The 23,022-nt window shown below is 46.1% G+C and overlaps 1 protein-coding gene across 3 annotated transcripts in view; it reads left to right on the plus strand.

Annotated features, from left to right (window-relative positions):
• FASTKD1 (FAST kinase domains 1) overlaps positions 1-23,022 on the plus strand; it is a 677,639-nt gene that overhangs the window by 527,002 nt on the left and 127,615 nt on the right. For all 3 annotated transcript variants that reach the window (XM_069616163.1, XM_069616165.1, XM_069616164.1), the window contains one exon: positions 3,682-3,795. In XM_069616163.1, coding sequence (XP_069472264.1) covers positions 3,682-3,795 — 114 coding nt within the window. The remainder of the gene's footprint in view (positions 1-3,681; positions 3,796-23,022) is intronic.

Raw genomic sequence — 23,022 nt, forward strand, 5'->3', positions numbered from 1 at the left:
AAATGCACAGGGACAGGGAATCCTCGACGTGCCACCCCGGGCCCATGAACCGGTAGCTTTGGGAGGCCTCCTTTACCCCACCGGATGTCACGAGAGTGAGGTTGGGGCCTTTGTCACATAATGGCACAGTTGATTGCTTCCATGTTCTTTTGAAGGGGCTGACTGGGTGCACCTGTGTTTGAGGTGAGAATCATTTCCCCTTTGCAACTTTAAACAACCGCTGTGCTCAAGGAATTGCCCATCTTGTGCCATAACCAGCCATGCCCATCACATTATTTTTAACCATGACTCATATTTAATACTATACACAAATTAAAACAAATACTGTACAGTAACATAGTGCATACATGTTTTGTAGAAGAGAGCTTTACCTTTAATCTGTAAGGGCCCCACTCCTGGATTTCTGGCCCAGTCTTGCCATGCCCTACATGCTCCTACGTTTGACTGACTGGCACTCATGCAAGTTGTTGTTCAATTTAATATGAATCATGTTTAAAAGCAAAATGACTCCCTGGAAGGACAGCTGGCCTTTCCTTCTGGCATGCCTACAGTTTTAGGAGACAGAGGATTCATAATATCTGATTTTACCGGTGACCAGACCTGGGGCATTCAAATGATCGGAGTGACAAACAGCATAGCCATCTATCATCTTATTGCCTGTGAATGGTAGCAGAAATAACATAATCCAGTGAAGTACTGTTTTGGTAACTCATCCGTTATATCATTTTAAGCACCCCATTGTTTCTGGTGTTAAAAGTTGTGGAAAATTCTAATAAATTCGGCAATGATTGTCCCGTTCCCCTGAGAGTGCAGGTTATAACTGCAGCTTAATTTATCCCTGTCCCTAGATATGCACTGAATGGAAGTTTCCTGTTACTTCATATAAAATCTCCTTGGCTACCAAGTCTTGCCAATGGATAGCTGCCATATTTTCTTTGATCTTGCCCTAATTTGGAGATTGTGGTTGGCCAAAATGGTGCAGACTAATTAAATCATGGAAAGTCGTCTTATTCGAGAATGCCGGTTTCCCTTTCAATGCTTCTAAGAGGACTCATGATTTTTGCAATAGGGTGCTACTTTCGCCCAAGTACATATATATCTTTGGTCTTTATTTATTTTCAAGCAGATTTGAAGCTAAGTTTATTTTTATTTTTTTAAAACCTTTGTCATTTTGTAAAAACACAGCACAGTAAACAATAGTATATCGCACGTATGCATCACTCAATTCCCCCAATCGCCCCTTCCCACCCTTCAGCTATTTTGAACGAATAAGATTAACGGCCCTGGTCCCATACAGTCATTCTTGAGTCCACCTGTTATAAAATAAAAATGTACTTTTAGAGGTTCACACCCATTTCACAGGAAATCTCCATCCGCCACTGCATTAGGTTCATCAGTTCGATCAAGTGTCTTCAGCAAGTAACCCCATAATGGGCCCAATATATCTTTTATTGGGTTTCATATGTCTCGCAGTAGGCAAAAAGTCGCAACCAGCGCTGAGGAGTAGGAGCCCCTCTGTACCATCAACTTGCCACAAAAGTTCTTGCCGAAATGGAAACCATATTAAAAACTGCCTCAGAGATATACTTGGTTTATGAAATAGGCCCAATAACCATATCTTAGCGGACACCGGAATTGAAACACCTGTCATGTCGTAGGTATAGCAGTTATCCGAGACCAAAATTCCTGCACCTTAAGGCATTCCTAGGCCAAGTGTATACAGACTGCACCGTCCTCAGTACATCTTTCACAGCGAGTAGGTACCCCCTAGCTGATTTTACCCAGTTTAGTTGCAACGTGATAGGTTTGGTGGAGGTATTTGTTATGGGTTTGCCTGAATTTACTATTCAGAGCTACAGTGTAGTAAGTGTGCATGTCTGTGTCCACTGTTCACCTGTAAGTGATTCCTGAAGAGAAGTCCCCCATCTTCCTCTAGCTGCCTGTTGGGGCCTTTTTGTGCCGGCTTTAAGCATTCAATAGATTGTTGACCCCATTTTATTGCCACGACAGGGAGAGGTAATATGTTCTGCTATGGGAGCGAACAAAGGACTGTCCGGGTCTTTAAGGATGCGATGCCCCAGAGTGTGCCTGAGTCCTGTTTAAGAAAGCCGTGAGGTCATTCACAGGGTCCCTCTCTTTCTGTTGCATTGTTAGTAGCTGGCAATCCGGGTATAAGTCCCACAGTGTGTGCAGTCCTAATGCTACACACCGTTGCCCAAATAATCTTTCCTGCGTTAGGGGTACCCTTTCAGCTTGTAAATAGAGAATGCAGGAGAATACAGACCGCCCACTCCCAACCTACTCGCCATTTTCCTCCAAGCGATCTGTGTCATGGTAACATTCTGCATTGTGCCTTTCTCAGGGGCACAGAGCCCCCATAAGACGACTTTCAAGTTCGCTGGGTGCTCGACTGCCCCTTCAATGCCAACATGGGGATATTTGTGTTGATCTGCGATCCACCTTATGGCATGCTGCGCCTGGGCGGCTTAATAGGAAGCCTGTAGATCCCGATAGTCCATGACTCCTAATTCATAGGGCTTAATTAGTGTCTAATATGCAACCCGAGGTTGCTTCCATGCCCATATTAATTTTATTTTAAGAGTTTTAACTCTAGCCAGTTTTTCTCTGGGGCTACCAGAGGGACATTATTAAAGACCTACAACATCTTGGGGCCCAACACTATTTTTGCAACGACTATGCGCGAAGCCTGAGATATCAGAAGACAAATCCATCTGTCTACTTTTGCTCTCTAAGGCTACTATATAGTTATCTTTATGGAGATCTGTCACATTAGTGGAGATTGTGATACCTAAATATCGGATTTTGTCATCCCTCCAAGCGAGCTCAGTATCCATCTCTTCTCTACAGATGTTCAGGACTAGGAGCTCAGACTTCTCCCAATTAATTTTCAGTCCTGAGCGTTGCCCATATATATCGACATAATCTATAATTGGCTGCAGGTTACAGGCTGGGTGTTTGATGTACAGTAACATATAATCTGCATAGAGTGATATTATATTTATCACTGAATACAGCTTGATCCCTCTATGGTGGTAATTCTCTTGAATGTAGCATGCAAGTGGCTCAATGGCTAGGACAAATAGCAGTGGTGACAGGGGGCATCCCTGTCGTGTACCACTCGAAGGGGACAGGACCTCCGATTGTATTAAATTGGTCAAGACAATGGCCCTGGGGTAACTGTAGAGGAGTTTAACCCAGCGAAAGGAATTGTGTGTCAATACCAGATCTGCAGACGCCTCAAACAAAAAAAGGCCACTCGACAGAGTCGAAGGAGACCCAAGTATATTAAATCCCTGTGTTACAATTTCTGAAGCGCAGGGATCAGTGTAATATTTTGCTCTGTTTCTATAAATAAAGAAATAATATTGAAGCAACTTTTGCACAGTATGCAAATTATTTCTTTGAAAAGCAGTTTAGAAACTTAGAAAGGAAGCATTTTATGTTACAAAATCTAATTTAACAATCGCACCAAAAGAGTGCTTATAAAACAGTTGAGGTCCTGGCTGAAAGGAACGTTTTATAGGGGTACAGATTCTGTCCTGTTGTTTTCTGCTGATATATTTGTCCAAGTAATACCTTATTTAAATTATTAAGCACTTGTATTTTAACCAAAAGTAGTACATTTATGTTTTAACACAAATATCCAAAAATTATTAACAGGTAATGGCAGCTTAAGTGCATTGCAGCACCAAGTTCACCATTTGCTGGGAGAGCTACTGGGAGGAGTCCACTATGCGAGAGTCGCTGTGATGACGCCCTATTACTATACCATAGGTGAGTCTCAGCCAGTCATGCCGTCGGTACCGTATACTTGAAATTGTGATGTTACATTTTACAAAGAAATTACAAATGTATAAGAAATATGAAAACAAACTCTGAGCTTTGGCAAAGCACGGCCTGATAAAATGTCTATTGCATTAACATATGTAAACAACCTTATATGGCATAGTCGTAATTGGTTTCATGTGATGCAGGTTACAAACAGAACAATGAAATCACATGTAATTACATGAATCTTTTCTTTATATTTTGTTCTCAGTTCATGTAAGAAGGCACTGAATGTGTTTGATGCATACTAAGGCTTGTATATTCAATACATCACAGAACCTGTCCTGCGGTTCATTGGTGTAAATCAAGTCCCTAAACAGCTGTGGGGATCAGTGCATATGGTGCACCCTTGCCTGAGCAAAGCAATAGTAAATATAGGACAGATCATAGTTAATGGCCGACCACGGATACCTACGGTTTTCCATTGATCATCAAATCTGTGCGCTTTAAACCAGCACCATGGGCATCCTGAATGATTTAGTGTTATTTTTCTTGTCTATTGGAAGAAACATACAGGTTCCTGTTGGCAAAGCTGTGCCCGTGTGCGCTTAACCAGAAATATCACAGAAGGGCCATGTCAAGTTTATGAAATTGTCTGGTGCATGTCTGCCTTTGGACGAAGCATCAGGGACTGTTGCATTCATTTTGTGCAGTGAGCCATGGGTACTACTCTTGCTTACAGGTGAATTTAAAGAGAAGCCCACGCAGCCTTGACATCTGCATTCTATTTTACAACCAATCACAGATTTGCCACTACCACTTCTTATCCATGATGCACATCTTCAGATCTGCATACCAGAACACCCCAGAAGAGCATGAATATCAGACGGAATATTTTCATACGAAATGGGGATCCGTTTATCGCTGTCACGTCTATATTTAAATTGCATGGCTAGACCCCAGGGTCTTAAAGTATGCTTTGACCTATCCACCGTTTTCAGTAGTTTTCTTTAGTTAGATGTTCAACTTCCGCAAAGTGGACACACCATTTTAAGGCCTCCTTTGCTTGCTTGAACACTTCTGGAAAAGTCGCAATTTCCGAGTATCTAAATGCATTGAAGTCTGAAATGTGTAGAGGATCACAGTCGGAATAGCAAGGATAGATAGTGAATATGGATAAAGGTGTGACCTCAGGACTTGGAATATGTTGATCTAGTTTGGTAAGACATCCCAAAGAGTAGGTCAAATTAAATGGGACTCTGAAGATGTGCTTGCATTCCTGCATAAGCAAACTGTGATGTTAAGTATGTGATTTGAGGTGTTGTAACTGTTGAGATATAAGCCTTTAAAAAAAAATTCTGCAATGTGTGACCTAAACGTGTTCCCACTCACTCTCTGTAAAGTAGGAATTGAATCTACCTATTATCAGCACCTGGCAGGTAGGTGGGAGGGTGGCAGCCTCCCAGCCAACGAGGAGGCTCGGAACAGGGGAATTATACATGGTAGTAGTGCTGCACTCCCCCCCCCCCCCTGCCCCCACAGGTTTCCCTTCAGTACCCCTCGCACTGGGATTATTGCTCAAATCAGACACATTTCTGGTTGGGTTGTTGGATAAACGGACTTATTTATTTATTTTTCCATTTATGAAGTGTGCTAAGACCTTGGGCATCAAGGCGCCTTTACATAAAGCAGTTACACATGTGAGCAGTGTCAGGTTCAGAGTAAAGGGACATTCTTGTTGAAATACCATCGCCACGGAGGGAACAATGATAGACAAAGTTAGGTGAAGAGCAAAGTTTTTAGCACTTTGCTAAATGTCCACTTGCTTACATATTCAGAATAGTGCATAACCATTAAGCAAGGAAAATCTTAAAAAGTACAAAATATACTTTGATACCCTACAGCCCAAGTTGAAGGCTATTTGCAAACTCTAGAAGATTCATGCAGGAAACATTCCTGCAAAAACAATTTCGAACTTTTTATTGATGTCTCTTGAAAGGCAACCAGTTCTTAAAAGGTGGAGAGGAAAGGCTAGGATACTGATCTTAGCGTTGATTCCCAAGCTACTGAACTTTTGTACTGCGAAAAGGCATAGGCCATATTTTTGGGGTCTATGATAGACGGCCAGAGTGGAATGAAATTATCTTGGTTTTGGTAGCCTTCAATTTGTATCTGTTTAAATCTGGGACCTCCTGACCCCTGCTATGGGTTGTTTGAAACATGACTTTATAACATTTACGTAATTTCCCAACACATATGAGACGCATTCGGACTGTTTACGTTTCAGCTTTTATGAGCAGAATTTGGAAAAGCATGAGGGAATCATGGAAAATAGTTGGATTTTATGCTACGTTCGCCTTCTAATAAGGATGGCTTGAATCTTCTCCTTTCATTTAGATCCCTTTGCAGAGTATCCAGAAGCCCAGGGATATTATGCAACTTCAGTATTGTATATGATCAGGGGATATAAAAGCCCATGTATTTAATTTGGTTCTTTTACACACAGCAATTTAGATAAATCACTTTGAATGCTGACACCACTCTGTGAGATTCGAGTTCAGTCAATAATTCATCTATTACGCGCTCTAGCCCGCAGGCATCGGGGCGCAAAAAAACACACGAGACACATCAAACTCAGAACAGAGGGATACTGGGAAGTCATTTAAATAACAAGGTGTTCAAGGGTTATTCAAATAACAGGGTTTTCAAGTGCTTCCGAAAAAAGGAACGACTTCTTTCCAGATGCAAGGTCGATGGTAAGGAATTCCAGCCTCAAGCTGCCATGACAGGAAAAGACTTGCCCTTTTCATTGATACATCTCCACAATTAAAGGACGTGTGTATCATGAAAAGGAAGTGTGAAACTGCCTGGAGAATATGCCCTTCTGATGAGAACAAAGGCAAATTAACTACCATCTCAACGCATTACAAAAATTAAGTTTGCCTGGCAAAACGGAACTCCTATAACAAATGTATTGCTAACTCCAACTCGAGTATGAAGGAATTGTTCACTATATTAAAAGAACTAGAATGCCTGATTCCCATACCTGAAATATGTGTCAAAAATAAGACCTGGTGCGCAGATATTCAACACGCACGAGCCAACAAAATAAACACACTCCAAAATAAAATAAAACAAAAAAAAAGATGAGCTGAATTTACTGCATCCCTCGAACATCCATCCGCCCAGCGATATACCTACTGCCCAGACCACCAGATTCCGCTTTACCAAAACCACTACTCTAGAGGTAGAGAAAACTATTTTATCTCTCAAACCATCCAACTGCAAAGGTGACATCTGCCCAGCTCAGATCATAAAAGATGCTGCTAGAGATCTGTCACCATTTATTTCCAAATTGATCAATGCCTCCTTCGCCTCTCGCACCATCCCTGCCAAATTAAAACAATCATGGGTACTCTCACACTTGAAAAAGCAAACTCTAGATCCACTTATTCCCACTAATTACCGCCCCATAACGACGGTACCATTTTTACTTAAAATACTTGACAAAGTCGCATATACCCAGATTCAAAAATACCTTGAACTGCACAAGCTCCTGGGAGCTAGACAATCCGGTTTTTGCCCACTACATGGGACGGAAACATCACTGATTGACTTAAAAACACAGGTCTATGAGCTGAGAGATAATGAGAAGACAGCCCTTCTCCTACTACTCAGCTGCATTTGATCTAGTGGATCATAAGGTCTTATGTAGACACTTGGATTCAGCTGCTCACTTTTCTACAGATGCAATCAGATGTATAGAATCTTTCCTGAACAAGAGGACCATGAGGGTGTTCTCCCATCGGCAGCGGCGGACCCTACCCCTATTCAGTGTGGCGTATCTCAGGGCTCTTGTGTCTCCCTTACTCTATACAACATATTCACCAAACCCTTGTTCGATGATCTGGACCTTCTGGGTATCACCTACACTGACTATGCGGATGACACACAGATTCTCCTCCCTCTTTTCGGGGATCATGGCAAGGACCTGGCATTGGTGAATAGGGTATATCATCATCCAGGCATGGATGGCCACCCACGGTCTATGCCTGAATGATGACAAGACAGAGCTGATAATCCTGTGTACACACTCTAACCTCAATAAATTAGGCCATGAATACTCCTCATTCACCATTGATGGAAACATCATTAGGGTAACTAAGGAGGTAAAAACCTTTGGATTCTGCCTGGACTCAACTGTCCTTCGATAAACAAGTAAAATCCCTGGCCTCTACCACGGCTTACACCTCACTCATCAGAGCTGATAAGCCATTCCTCTCAAATGACAGCTGCATGATCCTAGCTAGAGCACTAATACTCTCTACGCTAGATTATTGCAATGCTCTTTATAGTGGTGCTAACAAAGCCATCATCAAGAGGCTACAAACCCTTCAAAACAATTCCTTAAGAGCTGCACTAGGCATAAACAAAAGAGCACATATCTCCGCTATCAGACGTCAACATAAATGGCTCTCCACCCACAATAAAATACTGCTAAAAATGGTATCCTTGACCCATAAAGCACTAAACAATGCGGCCCCTAGCTACTTAGTAGACAGAATAAAGAGAAGAACTTCAATTAGACTGACCAGAACCGATAATGCCAACTGCCTCATGAGTTTAGAGTAGACCAACCATATCTACAGCTTTGAAAGAACTAGATCAACCTGCTCAACTCTACTGACCACTAGCCACACTAGAGGAATCTACCTCATCTGGCTGTCTTAGTCTATCCTCGCAATCTAGTGAAATGAGAATCTAACCTGTTAATAACTTGTATATTTGTACCTACATTGTGAAATACTGCCATATTGCATTTGTAATTTTACCTGTAATATACTGTGTTGTACATTGAATTATTTTGTAACTTTGTAAGCTTTGCACCTTCGTACTGCTGCGCCCTGTTAGCCTTAGATTTGGTGCGCATTAGAAATGAAACAAACAATGAATTGGCTAGTTTTTGTGGGTAAATCTTTGGATGTACAATGATTCCCCACAGGCAGATTTCATCGAAGTCTGGGTCTAATTTTGGCCCTATAGGGAATCCTCTTTTCGTTTCTGCGCCCGCTTCGCTCTCCAATACAAATGCATGGGAGAGGGAGACCCTCGCAACCCGCATTCCCTCGAATTGCTGAGAGTAAAGTGGGTGGATCAAAATGTACAGCCCCTAGCTGAATGCTTTTCCCTTACCTCACTAGTCTGTGACTCTATCACAAGAGAAAAAGGAATTGGACAGACAGGGAACTCGTAACAGGCTCCCGCTCAATTGCAAACCCAGCCAAAATTATCCCAATATAGAAACCTTGGTAATCGGGTGGGAGTATAGCAGCCGGACAAGACAGAGGTAAAAGGTGCTCATCTCGTCTTCCACAGAACCTCAAAGAGGGAAGGACCACTCAACACAGTTCAAGATTTTGTTGTATGTAGGGTTGTAGCCACAGCCTATAATTCTGGGTCTATCTGATGGGAATGAGAGAACAGTTGGTGGAAATTCTACATGGTAGACCTAACCTGGTACGAAACCAGCCTGATCATTCAAAACATTGTGGCATCTGGGAAAGCAGCCTATTGGCCACCTATTTGTCAGGATATTGTCATCTGGATTTTTAAGAGAACGGGGATGCAATGAGGAGCAGCAGTTATGGGGCTTATTCATTTTTAAAAAGCAGAGCAATGTATGCCTCACGGATGGAGGAAGGAAGAAAACCACAGCCATCGCTTCCACATATTTTCTTTAAATTGTGGAACCAGTAGGGGAGGGAATGCTTTATAAAATTCAATAGAGGGTCCATCTAATCCTGGGACTTTACCTCCTGCTATAATTATAATTATTCTTTAATAACGCGCTTAATCTAATCACGGACCTGTGTTGTGCTGCGTTGTCTTGCTTCCAAGACATGGGCGCTGCCACTAACCTATCCCCTCACCAAAGGTTAAGGTCGTTAAGGTCTGGCTTGATTTTCAGATCAGAGATTGGAGCTCTTAATGTTGCCTGATGGACTTTGGAAATCCATTCCAGCCCATCCAAGCAGTTTGCTGCATACAATGGCCATAATTTCAGTTAGAGGAATAGAGCTTGCGGTGGAACTCAAAAGTGTGTTGATTTTGGTGTCCCTTACATTCAAACATTCTTTAACTAGATTGGGATGATCCGCAAGACACCTTTCTTCTTTTATTAACAAGACCATAAAGCTCCTCTTCCTATCCCCATTCCCATATGTTTTGCAGATATTTTCCTGCCCAAGAATGGGAACTCAAAATGGACAGCCTAATTAAATTTCTCCACATCACTCCGGATCCTGGCAAGTATGGTACTTCACCTGAAATGGTGCATTTCACCTTAGATCTTTTGAGATCACTCTTCAACTGACATAGGTCCTATATAATTATCCGGAGAACACTGGAGTCGTGGGAAATGCATACATCCTTATTGTAGGGCTTTGAGGATTCAGAGATGGAGGGTTTTGATACCCACCAATCCCTCATTGGTTGCAAAGATCTCTGTGATCTCTTTTTGCAGTGTAACATTAAAAGCAGCATCCAGAAAACAATCCCCCTTAAAGGACCAACATCTAGCCCAACCTGTACTGGAGCTGATAGTAAGACAAACCAACATTGGCGAGTGATCTGACATTGTTCCAGGGAGAATAGTGTAATCCTTCGCCAACAAAGAAAGCTGTGGGTAGGCAAACAGTTAATTTAATCAGTAGGTGGCATCAAGTACAAAAGAAAAGTACTTGAATTGTTTCTTGTTTGGATCAATAGTGAGTTTGCCATGGATAAGCTAACCCATATCTTTCTATATTTCAACCTCTGTCTAAGGTGATTTGGTTAAGACTCTGTGGGACTGCCTGGACTTGTCAAGGGCAAGGTTGATAGGTTGACAGAAGGGAGGGAGTACCTGTCTCGTATCACTAAATGGTCCATAAATTCATGAGTGACCCAGCACCCCTTTGTCAAACTGAGGTCTCTGCTTTGGGAGCATTGATATTGATTTATTCATAGACATGCTCATTGATCAACCATCAACAATTAGGAATCTACCCTACATCTAAAAACCTCCCTTTTCACTTTGAATAAAATATTTGTGCTGACAACGGTTATTACTCCCTTGCCTTGAAAGCAGTTTGAGGCAAAATACCTTTGCCAATCCCACTTTTTGGAGAATGAACCTTGGCTATTTTCCATGCGATCCAATTCTTGGAGCATAATTTGAGCACAGTGTGCTACTCCAAGTATGACATTGGCTTCCTCACCTTGACATGGTTATTTTGCTACCTGACTTTTAAGATATTACCGAAACCGTTGTAGCTAACTTGCCTGCACACACATCCCCACTCATATCACTATGCATTCATACAATACCTCACCAACCCTGTGTAAGTTCATCAAACAACCCCTATCATGATAGCAGTGCCCACCCAGCATCATGGCCCAAGCCGATTGACTGCCATCAACACCCTGTGACCTACTCATGTGGCCAGCTCTTCGGACTTCTATAACTTGTGCATCTGCCGGACTAGGTTACCTATCACTGCTCCCATCACCTATGAAAATGCTTTCCTCTTCAACCCTGAGCTGTATTGCTGGCAGGTGCTACACGTTAGCTGGTCCCTGTGCCCTTTAGCAGGTCTCATCTTCTAAGTGCATTTGCGGCTGGTATCCCATGCTCATCTGCTATTCGATGCCAGCAACTACACATGACCTAGTGACGTAATCTAGGTTTTACATTTGGTTGATGGTTTTAGGGCATCTAATCCAGGTTTCTTTGAAGGATCAAATCAAAGGGCAGCAGCCATAGTTATAGGTTTGTTTGAGACTGGTAGAGCTGAAGGTATGCCAAGATAGTGTCCAGAACACATAGTTGCCATGCCTAGAATACGTAGTGTACAGAAACAAGCAGCAAGTGGAGAAGCAGAAACAGCTAATAGCTTATTGCTTGCTGCTTTACCATCAGACCTGAACTATGCACAACTATTTGAGGGGCTTTCAAATGTTAAATTCCAAATTAAGTACCATCAATATACAGTGGTCGAAGGGGGCGGGAGCGGCCGGGAGTGGTGCTCCTCTACTTCTTTTAATTAAGTTTTATTGTTCCTATACTTTTATTTTGAAAAGAAACTTCCGGAAAGGTTTCATTTTAAAATGAAAGTCTAGGAAGAAGTTGAGACTTGCACTTTCAGTGCACTGCACTGAACGTTCCCCTAAAAAGCAGGCACATGTGTTTTGAGGTTTATATTGTGCTTGGGAGGGGGTGTAGCAATGGGGTTTGTGAGGAGCAGTGCAGGCCAGTAGGGAACATAGTTCCACTACTTCTTTTCGTACACTTCAACCACTGTTATACACATGATCTGTGAGAGGACAAGAAGGTAAATATTATTATTATAATGGATACTTGGTTCTCTATATATTGTCTGGCTATTGAAATGAAATATTACTTGCAGGTTATTAGGCTGCATGTCACAAGCACATGGGTAGAGGTGGTGGGAGGCAAGAGGTGGTGGGAGGCAATTTCTTTTATGGATGAAGGCACTAAAAACAAAAAACGGTTTCACACTTCTCGACTGCAATTAGAGAAGAACAAACAGGAAACAAAAGAGAGCTGTAAATTCCAAAAAGAAGAGTTTTCAGCTTTTTTGAAATATGATTATCAGTCTTTCGAAGCTCTACTGGGAGACGGCTCCAAATTTTAGCAGTCAAGATAATACAAGATCATCCGAGCGTTCTTGATAGTTTGAAGCAAGGAATGAGCATGAGATTGGTGGTGGATGGACGTAATTGTCATGCCCTTGGCCTGTCACCTACGCCGCCCGCGGATTCTGACATGGAGGCTCTGCCGTTGCTGACATTTTTCGCAGCTTGGCGGCAAGATGGGAGTCATTGGAAGCGGCATGGGGACCAGGTGGCACAACGCGGCGGCACTGGCCACCTGCTCCATGGACGCTGCCCTTACGCCTTCAGGGGGCATGCACGGAGGACAAGGTCCACAACATTTTGCATGCGCTCTATGGCTAGCGTCTGTTGTTGCCACGGCAATGATGCAGGAAGCAGTGCGCTCCAGCTCAACAACATCAGGGGATTTAAACCTTGTGGTGGTTGCAGCCAGCATGTCTTAACAGGACTCTGTATCTCCTGACGTTGCTCCTTGTTTTCTCCTGCCTCCTAGATACTCTCGTCTCCTGTGGACCCCTTGTTCTTGCTTCTTGGGTCCTGCTCTCTGCTACCCTGTTTCTGTGCCTGCCTGGTTCCTCGGCTTTTCTTGCTTCTGCTGGTTCCCTCACCCAGCTTGCTCTGCTCCTGCTTTCCTGCGTTGGCCTATGCTTCCACTACCTTCTACATCCTCCTTCTCCTGCCTGGTTGCTGCTTGTGTTGGTGTTGCCTTTGTATGCATCCTCTCAGAGCAATCTCGACCCTCTACCAACCTGAAGATCTCCTCGCTGACCTTTCCACCTCAGAGGCACAGCATGGCTTCCCAGTACAACATTTTTTGCTGTCCCAGCACTGTGTTAATCCAGTAACTCTCACTGTGGTGTTGGGAGTCAGTTTCCCGGGGACTGCCTAGTGTCTGCCATCCACGGGGGGTGCCCTGAGATTGACTCTGCCATCTCTTGCCTAGCACCAGCTATTCTGGATCCATCTGGTAAGAGCAAGATCCAAACTAAGGCGTCCACCTTGTACAAGTCTGCAGCAGTGTCCTGAACAGGTATTTGACAGGTTAAGATGCCTAAACACTTCAGATACACTGGATGCCATGCATTAAGAGATGTGTTCCAAGCTTTAAGGGTTGCAATGGGAAACCTGAGACAAGAAAATGCTCCACTTTGTGCAGCCCTCAATATAGACGCTGTAGTATCTGTATGAATACCGTGGCACATACTACATCTTAAGTTTGACGGGGACCCTCGAAAATTGATGAAGTTCTGTAGCCATTGTAAAATCCAGTTTCGTTTCAGGCCTCAACATTTCTAACATGACAAGGCATAAATAGGGTTGATAACCTGACGGGCAATGCAATGGCTTGGCCATTTCCTTATGGGTCGTCTAATAGTCCCATTTTGGACGACTTGGGTGAATTCGAAAAGGCGTTCCTTACTGTTTTTCAGTCATCTAACTTTACTTTATTAATTTATATAGCACTAGAAACAGACTCATAGACATAGGAGCGCTGACTAAACATACACCACACAATACACCTGGCTGTAGTCGCACAGAATCAACTGCTTGACTTCAAGCAAGGAGGCTCTGATCTTCCATTCATCAGTCGTTTTTTCCAACAATTGGCTGCAGACTCACAATGGCCTGCGGTGACGCAACAAACTTTGTTCCGAAGAGGCCTACACGAAGAATACAAGGACGAGTTGGTGCATACACCAGAACCCAACAGCTTTCAAGGCTTAGTCGAACATGTTGCCCAAATTGATCACTGCCTAATGGAACGACGGGCAGAGGGCAGAAAGACCAGTTAAGGTTTCTTCCGTCCTACACCTTTTCCACTGGCACCCCTAAAAGAAGCAACAGAGGAACCCATACAGTTGGGGCGTTCTGAGCACCACTGTGTGAAGCTGATAGAAAGACTTCGACTTCATCGGCTGTGTCTTTATTGTGGAGGTTTTGGTCATTTCTTGAGCACCTGTCCCCTGCGTCCTGCAAAACTGATGGGAAACTGATGGGCTTGTTGTGGGAACAGAAGGGATCAACAAGCCCAAAAACAGAAACCCTTCTGAAGTCTTTATCATAATCTATGTTGCTCTCACGTCTTTTGACTTTGGAAGTCCAACTATGTTGGTGAGAAGAGTTCTCTTTGACATCTACTTCTGCACTGTTGGATTATGGGTCCTCGGGCAGCATTTGCCATTCGAATGACGATTCTTCTGGTTACCAAAGCCACGGATTTTCGGATCAAGGTTATTGACGGACTCCGTTGGCCTCTGGCCCAGTACATCAACGTACCACATCATTGTCCCTGAGGATTTGCAGCCATTCAGAAGATATTGCCTTTGATGTCACCCAAATGCCTTCCTACATCACAGTATTGGGGCTTCACTGACTCACCAAGAACCATCCCCAGATCAAAGAGCAGCAGATACCTTTGGTTGAAGTGAGTATGCCACCCACCTCGGACATGTCATCCTTTGTGGGATGCATGCTGCAAACCGTGCCAGATGTATACCAACCTTTCTATCAAGTCTTTGCTCATCCTGACGATCTACCATTGCCTCTTCATCCTCCATTTGATTGTGAAATGAAATTGATACCCGACAAACCTATTCCTCATGGACATGTGTATTCACTTTGTGTATTGGAAAAGTCTGAGCTATGAAAATAACTGGACTGTCTCCAAAAGGGGTATATTGTACCATCCAAGTCCCCTGCAGGGGTCTCCTTATTTTTTGTGCCTAAGAAGAAAGGCATGCTATGTCCATGCATGGACTATCGCCTCCTTAATGATATTACGTACAAGGATCAGTACCCATTGCCCCTTATACGAGACATTTTGGAGACATTGCAGTCCTCCACAGTAGTCAACAAGTCGGACCTGCGAGACGCTTACCACCTAGTGCGCATAAAGGTAGGTGACAGTGGAAAACGGCCTTTTGTAATTTGACTTCAACATCATGTACATACCAGTAAGTCAAAACAGTAAACCCAATGGCTTGTCCCTCTGTCATCCGCAGGACATCCCGATCAAACCTAGTCATACCCATTCTTCTATTGAAACATTTAGTGGACGTTGCCGTACCTTACTTGCAGCGTATCAAGATGGTAACCGCTCAGGATCCAGTTGCCTTCACGCTCACTAGGGATCCCCCACATACAAACCTCTGCTGATCTATTACTTAGTGACAGGCACCTTTACCCTCTGCAGCCAGTCATCAAGTCTTGTGCTGCAGGTCATAAGGGCATCAAGGCTACGACATATCTGGTTTCTCAACAATTCTCGTGGCCTGGATTGAAACAAGTACAGGACTACATTAATAAGTGTCCGGTTTGTGCCCATTCCAAAACCTCTCGTCCTCACCGTTTGGGGTTGTTGCAAAAGGCAGAGAAACCCACCTACCCCAGGCATACTCTGGCCACCAACTTTATCATGGAACTTCTGGTGTCTATGGGTAACACCTGCATCATGGTTGTAGCGGGCTATTTTTCTAAACTAGTGCATTTTATTCCTCTGCCTGGTTTATCGTCCAATACAGATGGTACAAGTCTTTTTCCATGAAATGTACTGTTTGCATGGTCTTCCTGAGAAGGTGATTTCTGACTGGGGTCCCAGTTTCTCATTTTTTTGGAAGACCCTTTGTGCTCATTACAAATCTGTACATTCTTCCATTAAGATGAACCCCTTCCATTACACTTCTATTACACTTACGGTTTCCACCCTAAACTGTTGCCTTTGTCCTTACCTGTTTAAAGCTCTGTACTGACTGCTGATGCCATGGTCCAAATGAATCATTCTGTCCAGAGGACAGTAGCCATGGTCCAACAGGACACTGTGGCGTTGCAGAAGGCCATCGCAGAAAGAAAGCGAACCGTATAGCCTCTATTTGCTGTTGGTGATAAAGTGTGGTTGTCCAGCAAGCATCTCTCTTTGTAACGTGCCTGTTAAATTGGCTCCCCGTTACCTGGGTCCTTTTCAGATAACAGCCTGTATCTCTCCAGTGGCTTTTCCTCTACAGCTATCCTTGAATTGGCACATCCATCCGGTATTCCACGTCTCCCTCTTGAAGCCTTACCATGTGGACTTGTATGGTTGCTTGCCTCCATGTCCCCCTCCTGTGGATGTCGCTGGCCAGCCTGAATACCAGGTACAAGACATCTGTGATTCCGGTTTTCGCAATGGCTTCTAGTTTTTCTTGGTGGACTGGAAGCATTACGCTGCCTTTGACCGATCCAGGGAACCAGCTGGCCACGTCCATGCTCCCTGTTGGTGCAGCGGTTATACCAAGGATTCCCTTGGAATCCTGGTGCTCCTAGGCCTTTGGGCGGGGGTTCAGAGTGTTATGCCCTCAGCCTGTGACTGCCTCCGCCCACAGGTTCTCACCTGGAGGCTCTTCCCTTGCTGCCATCTTGCGCAGCTTGGCAGGCAGGATGGGGGTCATAGGAGGCAGCATGACATCAGGCAGCACAACACAGCGGCAGTGGTCACACGCTCCATGGGCACCACCATTATGCCTTCAGGGCGCATGCACGGAGGACTAGTTCCACGGCACCACGCATGGGCCCTATGGTTGGCGTCTGTTGCCACAGCAACGACGCAGGAGACTGTGTGCACTGGCTTGTCGCATCAGGGTATTTAAACCCTGCGGTGGATGCAGCTGGCATGTCTCCTGGCGTTGTTCCTTTTTTTCTCATGCCTCTATCCTCCTGGAAACTCTCGTCTCCTGTGGACCCCTTGTTCTTGCTTCTTAGGTCCTGCTCTTTGCTTCCTTGTTTCTGTGCATAACGGTTTCCCCAGCTTTTCTTGCTTCTGCTCGTTTCCTCGCTGGGCCTGCCCAGCTCCTTCCTTGGCCTCTGCCGCCACTTCCTTCTGTGCCCTCCATCTCTGCCAGCCTGCTGCTTGTGTTGGAGTGGCCTTTGTCTGCATCCTGTCGGAGCAATCTCGACCTCCTGACTGACCTTTCCACCTCCGAGGCACAGCACGGCTTCCCGGTACAGCACTTGTCGCTGTCCCAGCACCACCTAAATCCGGGAAGTCACACCATGGGGTTGGGAGCTAGTCTCCAGGGGCCTGCTTAGTGTCTGCCATTCACGGTAGTGCCCTGGGATTGACTCTGCCACCACTTACGCAGCACCAGCTAGTCTGGGTCCACCTGGAAAGAGCATGACCCGTCTAAAGCATTCACCTGGTACAAGTCTGCAGCAGCGTCGGGATCAGGTATTTCACAGTAATGGATGGACAAATGGCCGCCATTTGTGTCTTTGCTTAATTTATTGAGGTGCAGACCGTTAGAGCGCCTTATGTGCCATTGTTGGAAGTTTGAAAGATATTCTGCTCTTACTAGGACGCCAGTGCAATTTACAAAGGATAGGAGTAATGTGACTATCCTGGCCAAGGAGGTTTGCAGAATCTGAAGTTGGTTAATCAATCTAGAACCAACCAATGCAGATTCTAACGTGTTGCAATGAGTTTGAGAAAGTAAAGGCAAATTTACCTGAGTAACATCAGATAATAGTTTGTGTTCTTTAGTGTTCAATTTATTTGAGGTAACATAGACAGAAAAGAGTCAAACATCATACCTAGAGTCTTGACCTTAATCTGTACCTGAATGGTATGGCCACCTATTGTAAAATCTGGGTAGGTTGACAGGGGATTTGGGAGTGCTGATGAAGAGACAACTAACACAATGTTTAGCTTGCATTGATTAAGTCCCAACCAGTTTTTAGCCATCCATGATTCTATGCATTTGAAGATGTATTGACTATGCAAGGTGTTAGTATGGGGTTCTTGGTCAAGGCAAAAAACTAGCTGGGTATCATCAGCATAGGTTTGGAACACTGCGCCCAAATTACTCAACAAGTCGTCATGTAGAGGCTTCATATAGATATTAAATAAAGCGTGGGAGATACATGATCACTGAGGGACGGCAGATGTAACCAATTCTGGGTTGATGGTAAAAGGGCCCACTTTTACTTGAGACATAAGATTACTTTAGAAGGACGAGAGGCAGTTTACCAAAATGTCTGATGCGATGCCAGAGCCACATCTCTAAAGGGTTGGCAAAGTAGAGTGTGGTCAATGGTATCGAAGGCTGTGGAAAGATCGATGAGCATCAGTAATCCCACATGGCCATGATTGATTATATGCAAACAAGTGTCCTTCATGTCAAGGAGAGCCATTTCAGTGCCTCTGCCTGGATGAAAGCCGGATTGACAATCGCCCAAGAGTTGGTATGATTCCAGGTGGGTTTGAAGTTGGGTAAAGGCCATTCGATCCAAAACTTGAATCAAAAAAGGGTTATTTGTAAGGGGATGATAATTCACACAGTCAGCAGGATCTAGTGAAGGCTTTTTTCAAAATGGGTGTCACCCATTCCTGTTTAAGCTTTTCTGGTGCAGTGCCTTCACTAAACGAAGAGGACACAATATGGCTAATCAGTTGCACAAAAGAGACGGCACCATTTTTGATTATCCAGACCCAACAGGAGTCGCTAGGACAAGCCGTGGTTTTAAGAGAAGTGTGAATTTTTTTGATATCTTGATCAGAAACTGGGAGGAAGTTGAATGTGAAGGTGTTGGTGACAGTGGTGGCCAATGAGACTACTGGATTACCAGCCCCCGATTTTACGTAGTCCATAGTGCATAGAAGAGCTAGATTCAATGCCCTTTCTAATTTCTTTAATTTTTTTCTTCAAAGAAATTCTGAATTTGTGATACTACCTCGATTCCTACCATCTCGTTCCCATCATTTCAGCAGTATCGATTTTGATAGATTATATTCTCCAGCATTGTATCTTTCATGGATTCAAATGTTGTGAATATTCCCTGTCGTCAGACTGGGAAAACCTTGGTAACTTTAACATAGCGTTTTCCTATGAAAAACCTTGACACTGAGTGTCCTATCGATGTGTTTTGGGTGCTTTAGGCTGCACCAATTGGAAGTCTGGTATAAATAGCTTCCGCCCACGCGGATTCCCTTCAGATTTCAACCGTCTCCAAACTGTTGGGATCACCTCTTAAGAAATTGCTCTTTGTGTTCTACTCGTACATTCGCTGGTACTTTATCCATCCAGGCCCAGTATGTCATTGGTGGGTCCGAAAAAATCATTGTTTAGGCCATGTGCGACCTGCAGTCTGAAGAACGTCTACGATGCGGATGGGCATGCGGACTGCCTTCATTGCCTATATCCCAAACATTTGGCAGACAACTGCGAGGTTTGTCACAGCTTTTCGCAGAAGACACTGAAGGACCGCAATTAGTGGTTGATCTGCTGGCTCAAATGAGGGGACTTGCCACAGGGGGCCGGTTCGCTTCTACAGCGGAGAAGGTGTCGCCCTCACTCACAAGGGCGCGGTCAGCAGAGGCCCCCCTCTATGAAGCAGCGCACGGCAGGGCTGGCGTCGGAGGTGGGGAACTGCAGGAGTTGTCTGGCACTAAGTCGGTGCAGCGCATTAGAGGGTCGGATCCCTCTCAGGATAAAGCTCCCAGAGTTGGAAAGTCGAAGGATGGGAGTTCCAGGATGGAGAAGTCGGTCACATTGTCACACAGGTCCTCGTGACCGATAAGGAGAAGAAGTCTCAAGCGTCGTCCTCATCGACGAAGCATTCGTTGTCAGCAGATCGGCACCGTTCCTCCTCAGGCTGTGATCCATCCAAACATTGGTCCGGCTCCACGTCCAAACGACCCATTTCACCGGGGAAGGCAAGGCCGGTGGCGGCCTCTGGTCTGTCGCTGAGGGGCTCGTCGACGGAAGTCCCTCCGTCGATGGTGGTTTGGCAGCCCTTGCTTCCCTCCTCGACTGTGGCGACGACAGCTCCGTCGCCGACTACATTGGTTTCCTCAACGACAACCATGGCGGCTGCTGCGCGTGTTGACTTCAGAGGTGACATGGCAGGCGGGCTCCCGACCGGGCCGTTGCGCTCGTTGGAGATTCTGCAGCAAGACCACGACTTACAACTTGGCCTTGAGTCGAGAGGAGGAGAGTCAGCCGTTTTTCGATCCGGCGGCGTTAGACTTGCTAACGGCAGGCCCGTCCGCGTCGGCAGGCCTGGGTGCTGTCCCACAGCAGTACCCGTTGGTGAATCCGCACTCGTTGCTGTCCATGCAGGTGCTGACCACGCTGCAATCACTGTTGGGGCAGTTGGATGCACGGCTCCCAGTTCTGCTGAGTCCGGTGGTACCGGTGGAGAAGGAAGTGCAGGTTGTGCCGTAACAGGATGAGGTTCCGGGTGCCCCTCGACCAGGCTTCTCGCATACATCACCTCCAGTTCGGCCGCTGCTGTGGTCTCCGGTGGGTTTCACCCCTTCCAGTACATATCCAGAAGAAGGAGAGCTCTTGGAGTCGGATTCTGAGAGTATTCCGCGGGACACTGTCGACAGCGTCGTCGTCACCCAGGCGGGTGGATCCATGGGATACCGATCCCGAGGTGGATTCCCCCGAGCAGCCCGGCTCAGCCCTCTCTACTGGATGATGTTGGTGCTTTTCATACGATGATGGCCAAGGCTTGTCAAGAGGAGGAGCGCAAGGACTGTTATCTGTTCGATCACATGGGGAAGAGGCAGAAGGCGGTCTTCTCTGTCCCCATTTTGGACCACGTGTGGCAGGAGGGGCTGCGCACGATGTGCCATCCGTTCTCAGAGCCAGCAGTCAAAGGCCGCTTAGGGAAGAAGTTTAAGGCACTGGAATCTTCACCCAAATGCATCACGTCCCAACCCATGCCGGGATCGGTGGTGTCGGCGGCAGCGGCGGCGGATTGGAAGGCGAGAAGTCCGCACAAGTGTGCAACGCCCCTGGACAATTAGGCCCGGAAGCAGGGTGTATTTGGCAAGGAGGTGCTTATGGTGGGGGCTACGACGGTCAAGGCGGCCAACTCTTTGGCCATTATGGCTCGCTATAACAGGGAGTTGTGGCACCGGTTGACCCCACTCTTGGATCATCTGCTGGAGCAACAGAGGAAGGAGGCCATGCTGCTGGTTCGGGAGGGGGAGGAAGCCTCCCACCACAGCATTAACATTGCGGTGGACCTGGTGGAGTTGGGGCCAAATAAACAATGGCGCGGTGCTCCGTCGACTGGCCTGGCTATGCTGCACTGACTTCCGGTCTGAGGTGCAACACAAGGTCATAGACATGCCATGTGAGGGGGAGAAACTGGTCGGTGCAAAGAGTCTGTACACCCCTTTTCGGCGCTGCCGATTCAAGGCGGGCCACTTTGGCGCGACCGCTTTGGCACAACCGCTTTGACGCGGCAGCCTTTCTGGCGCCGTCGATTTGGCGCGAGGGATGTTTGGATGTGGCTGACATTGCAGACCCGTCTAAACGCCCTCACACCAAATGGAAATGGATTACTTGCAGAACGAGTCAGCTAGAGCGCCCTTGGAGGATCATGGCCCATTGCCACCAGTGCTTCTGGCAATTGACACAAGCAAGAGGTGGGGGGCACCTTAACTGCCCTGGCACCCTCCTGACTCCCTAACTTTCAAAGTCACTGCCCTACACGCTTTCATAAAGTGCTGTGAAAAGGCACAGGTATTACTACCAAGCACTACGTATACACTTGACATAGGGGGCGGGGGGACGCGACTTCACCAACCTGCCCTGGGGCGATGAGATGAGCCTGTTAATTCCCCACTGTGCCAAGACCCAGCCCGACTCTGCACCCCATAGAATCCCCCAAAGCCCGACCCTGCACCCCAGAGAATCCCCCAATGCCTTCAGGGCTTCAACAGTAGAGGCAGGATTAAAGATTTGCCAGTGGCCAGGTTCTTCCCTACATGTGCTGCCCACATGCACAGCCTAACTCTGGGGCGAGCAGTGGAGGGTCGTGGCCAAATGCCACCTGTGCTTCTGGCAATTGGCACAAGCAAGAGGTGGGGGGCACCTTAGCTGCCCTGGCACCCACCTCACTCGCTAACTTTCAAAGTCACTGCCCTACCCGCTTTCATAAAGCGATGTGAAACGGCACAGGTATTACTACCAAGCACTATGTATACACTTGACATATCCGCACTTCCCACCAGGTGGCCTTTACGCCAAGCCCCCCACTTCCCTCAGGATCGCCCCACTACCCGTCCCCTCGCCCAGTCTTGAATGATTTGCCCCTCCCAGGCCCTCAACATGGACATCCCAGGCCAGGATACGAGTTGACCGTCAACATCCCAGCGAAAACGTATGGAGAACAGTCAGATTCCGGGCCGCCGTGAGAAAGCACCCATGCCCTCCCTCCCGGATCCCCTGTTGCTGCTTACCGTGCGGCGTGGGCTGTTCATTGACCTCCAGTGTGGGAGGGGGGGGGCCAGGCCCGTAGAGTGGGTCTGAGGTGGATCTGTGGCTTGTTGGTGGCCTGTGGGGACTGCTGGCGCACTGATTGCATTTCTGAATTAACATAGCATTTGTAGAGTCAGCTTTGCACAATATTAAACCTATACGTATATGTGCCAACAAAAGGCCAAAACATGCCTGCTCGCTGTGCAGCATCGCCCAGCGGGCATACGCACTGCGCAGAAGTGGTCCAGTGACCACATGCAATATTCAGGCCGGGCACGGCATGTGGCATGCCGTGCCCCGTTATGTGTGG

This window comes from Ambystoma mexicanum, chromosome 9, assembly GCF_040938575.1.
Source record: "Ambystoma mexicanum isolate Mex_15411 chromosome 9, UKY_AmexF1_1, whole genome shotgun sequence".
NCBI classification, from domain to species: domain Eukaryota; kingdom Metazoa; phylum Chordata; class Amphibia; order Caudata; family Ambystomatidae; genus Ambystoma; species Ambystoma mexicanum.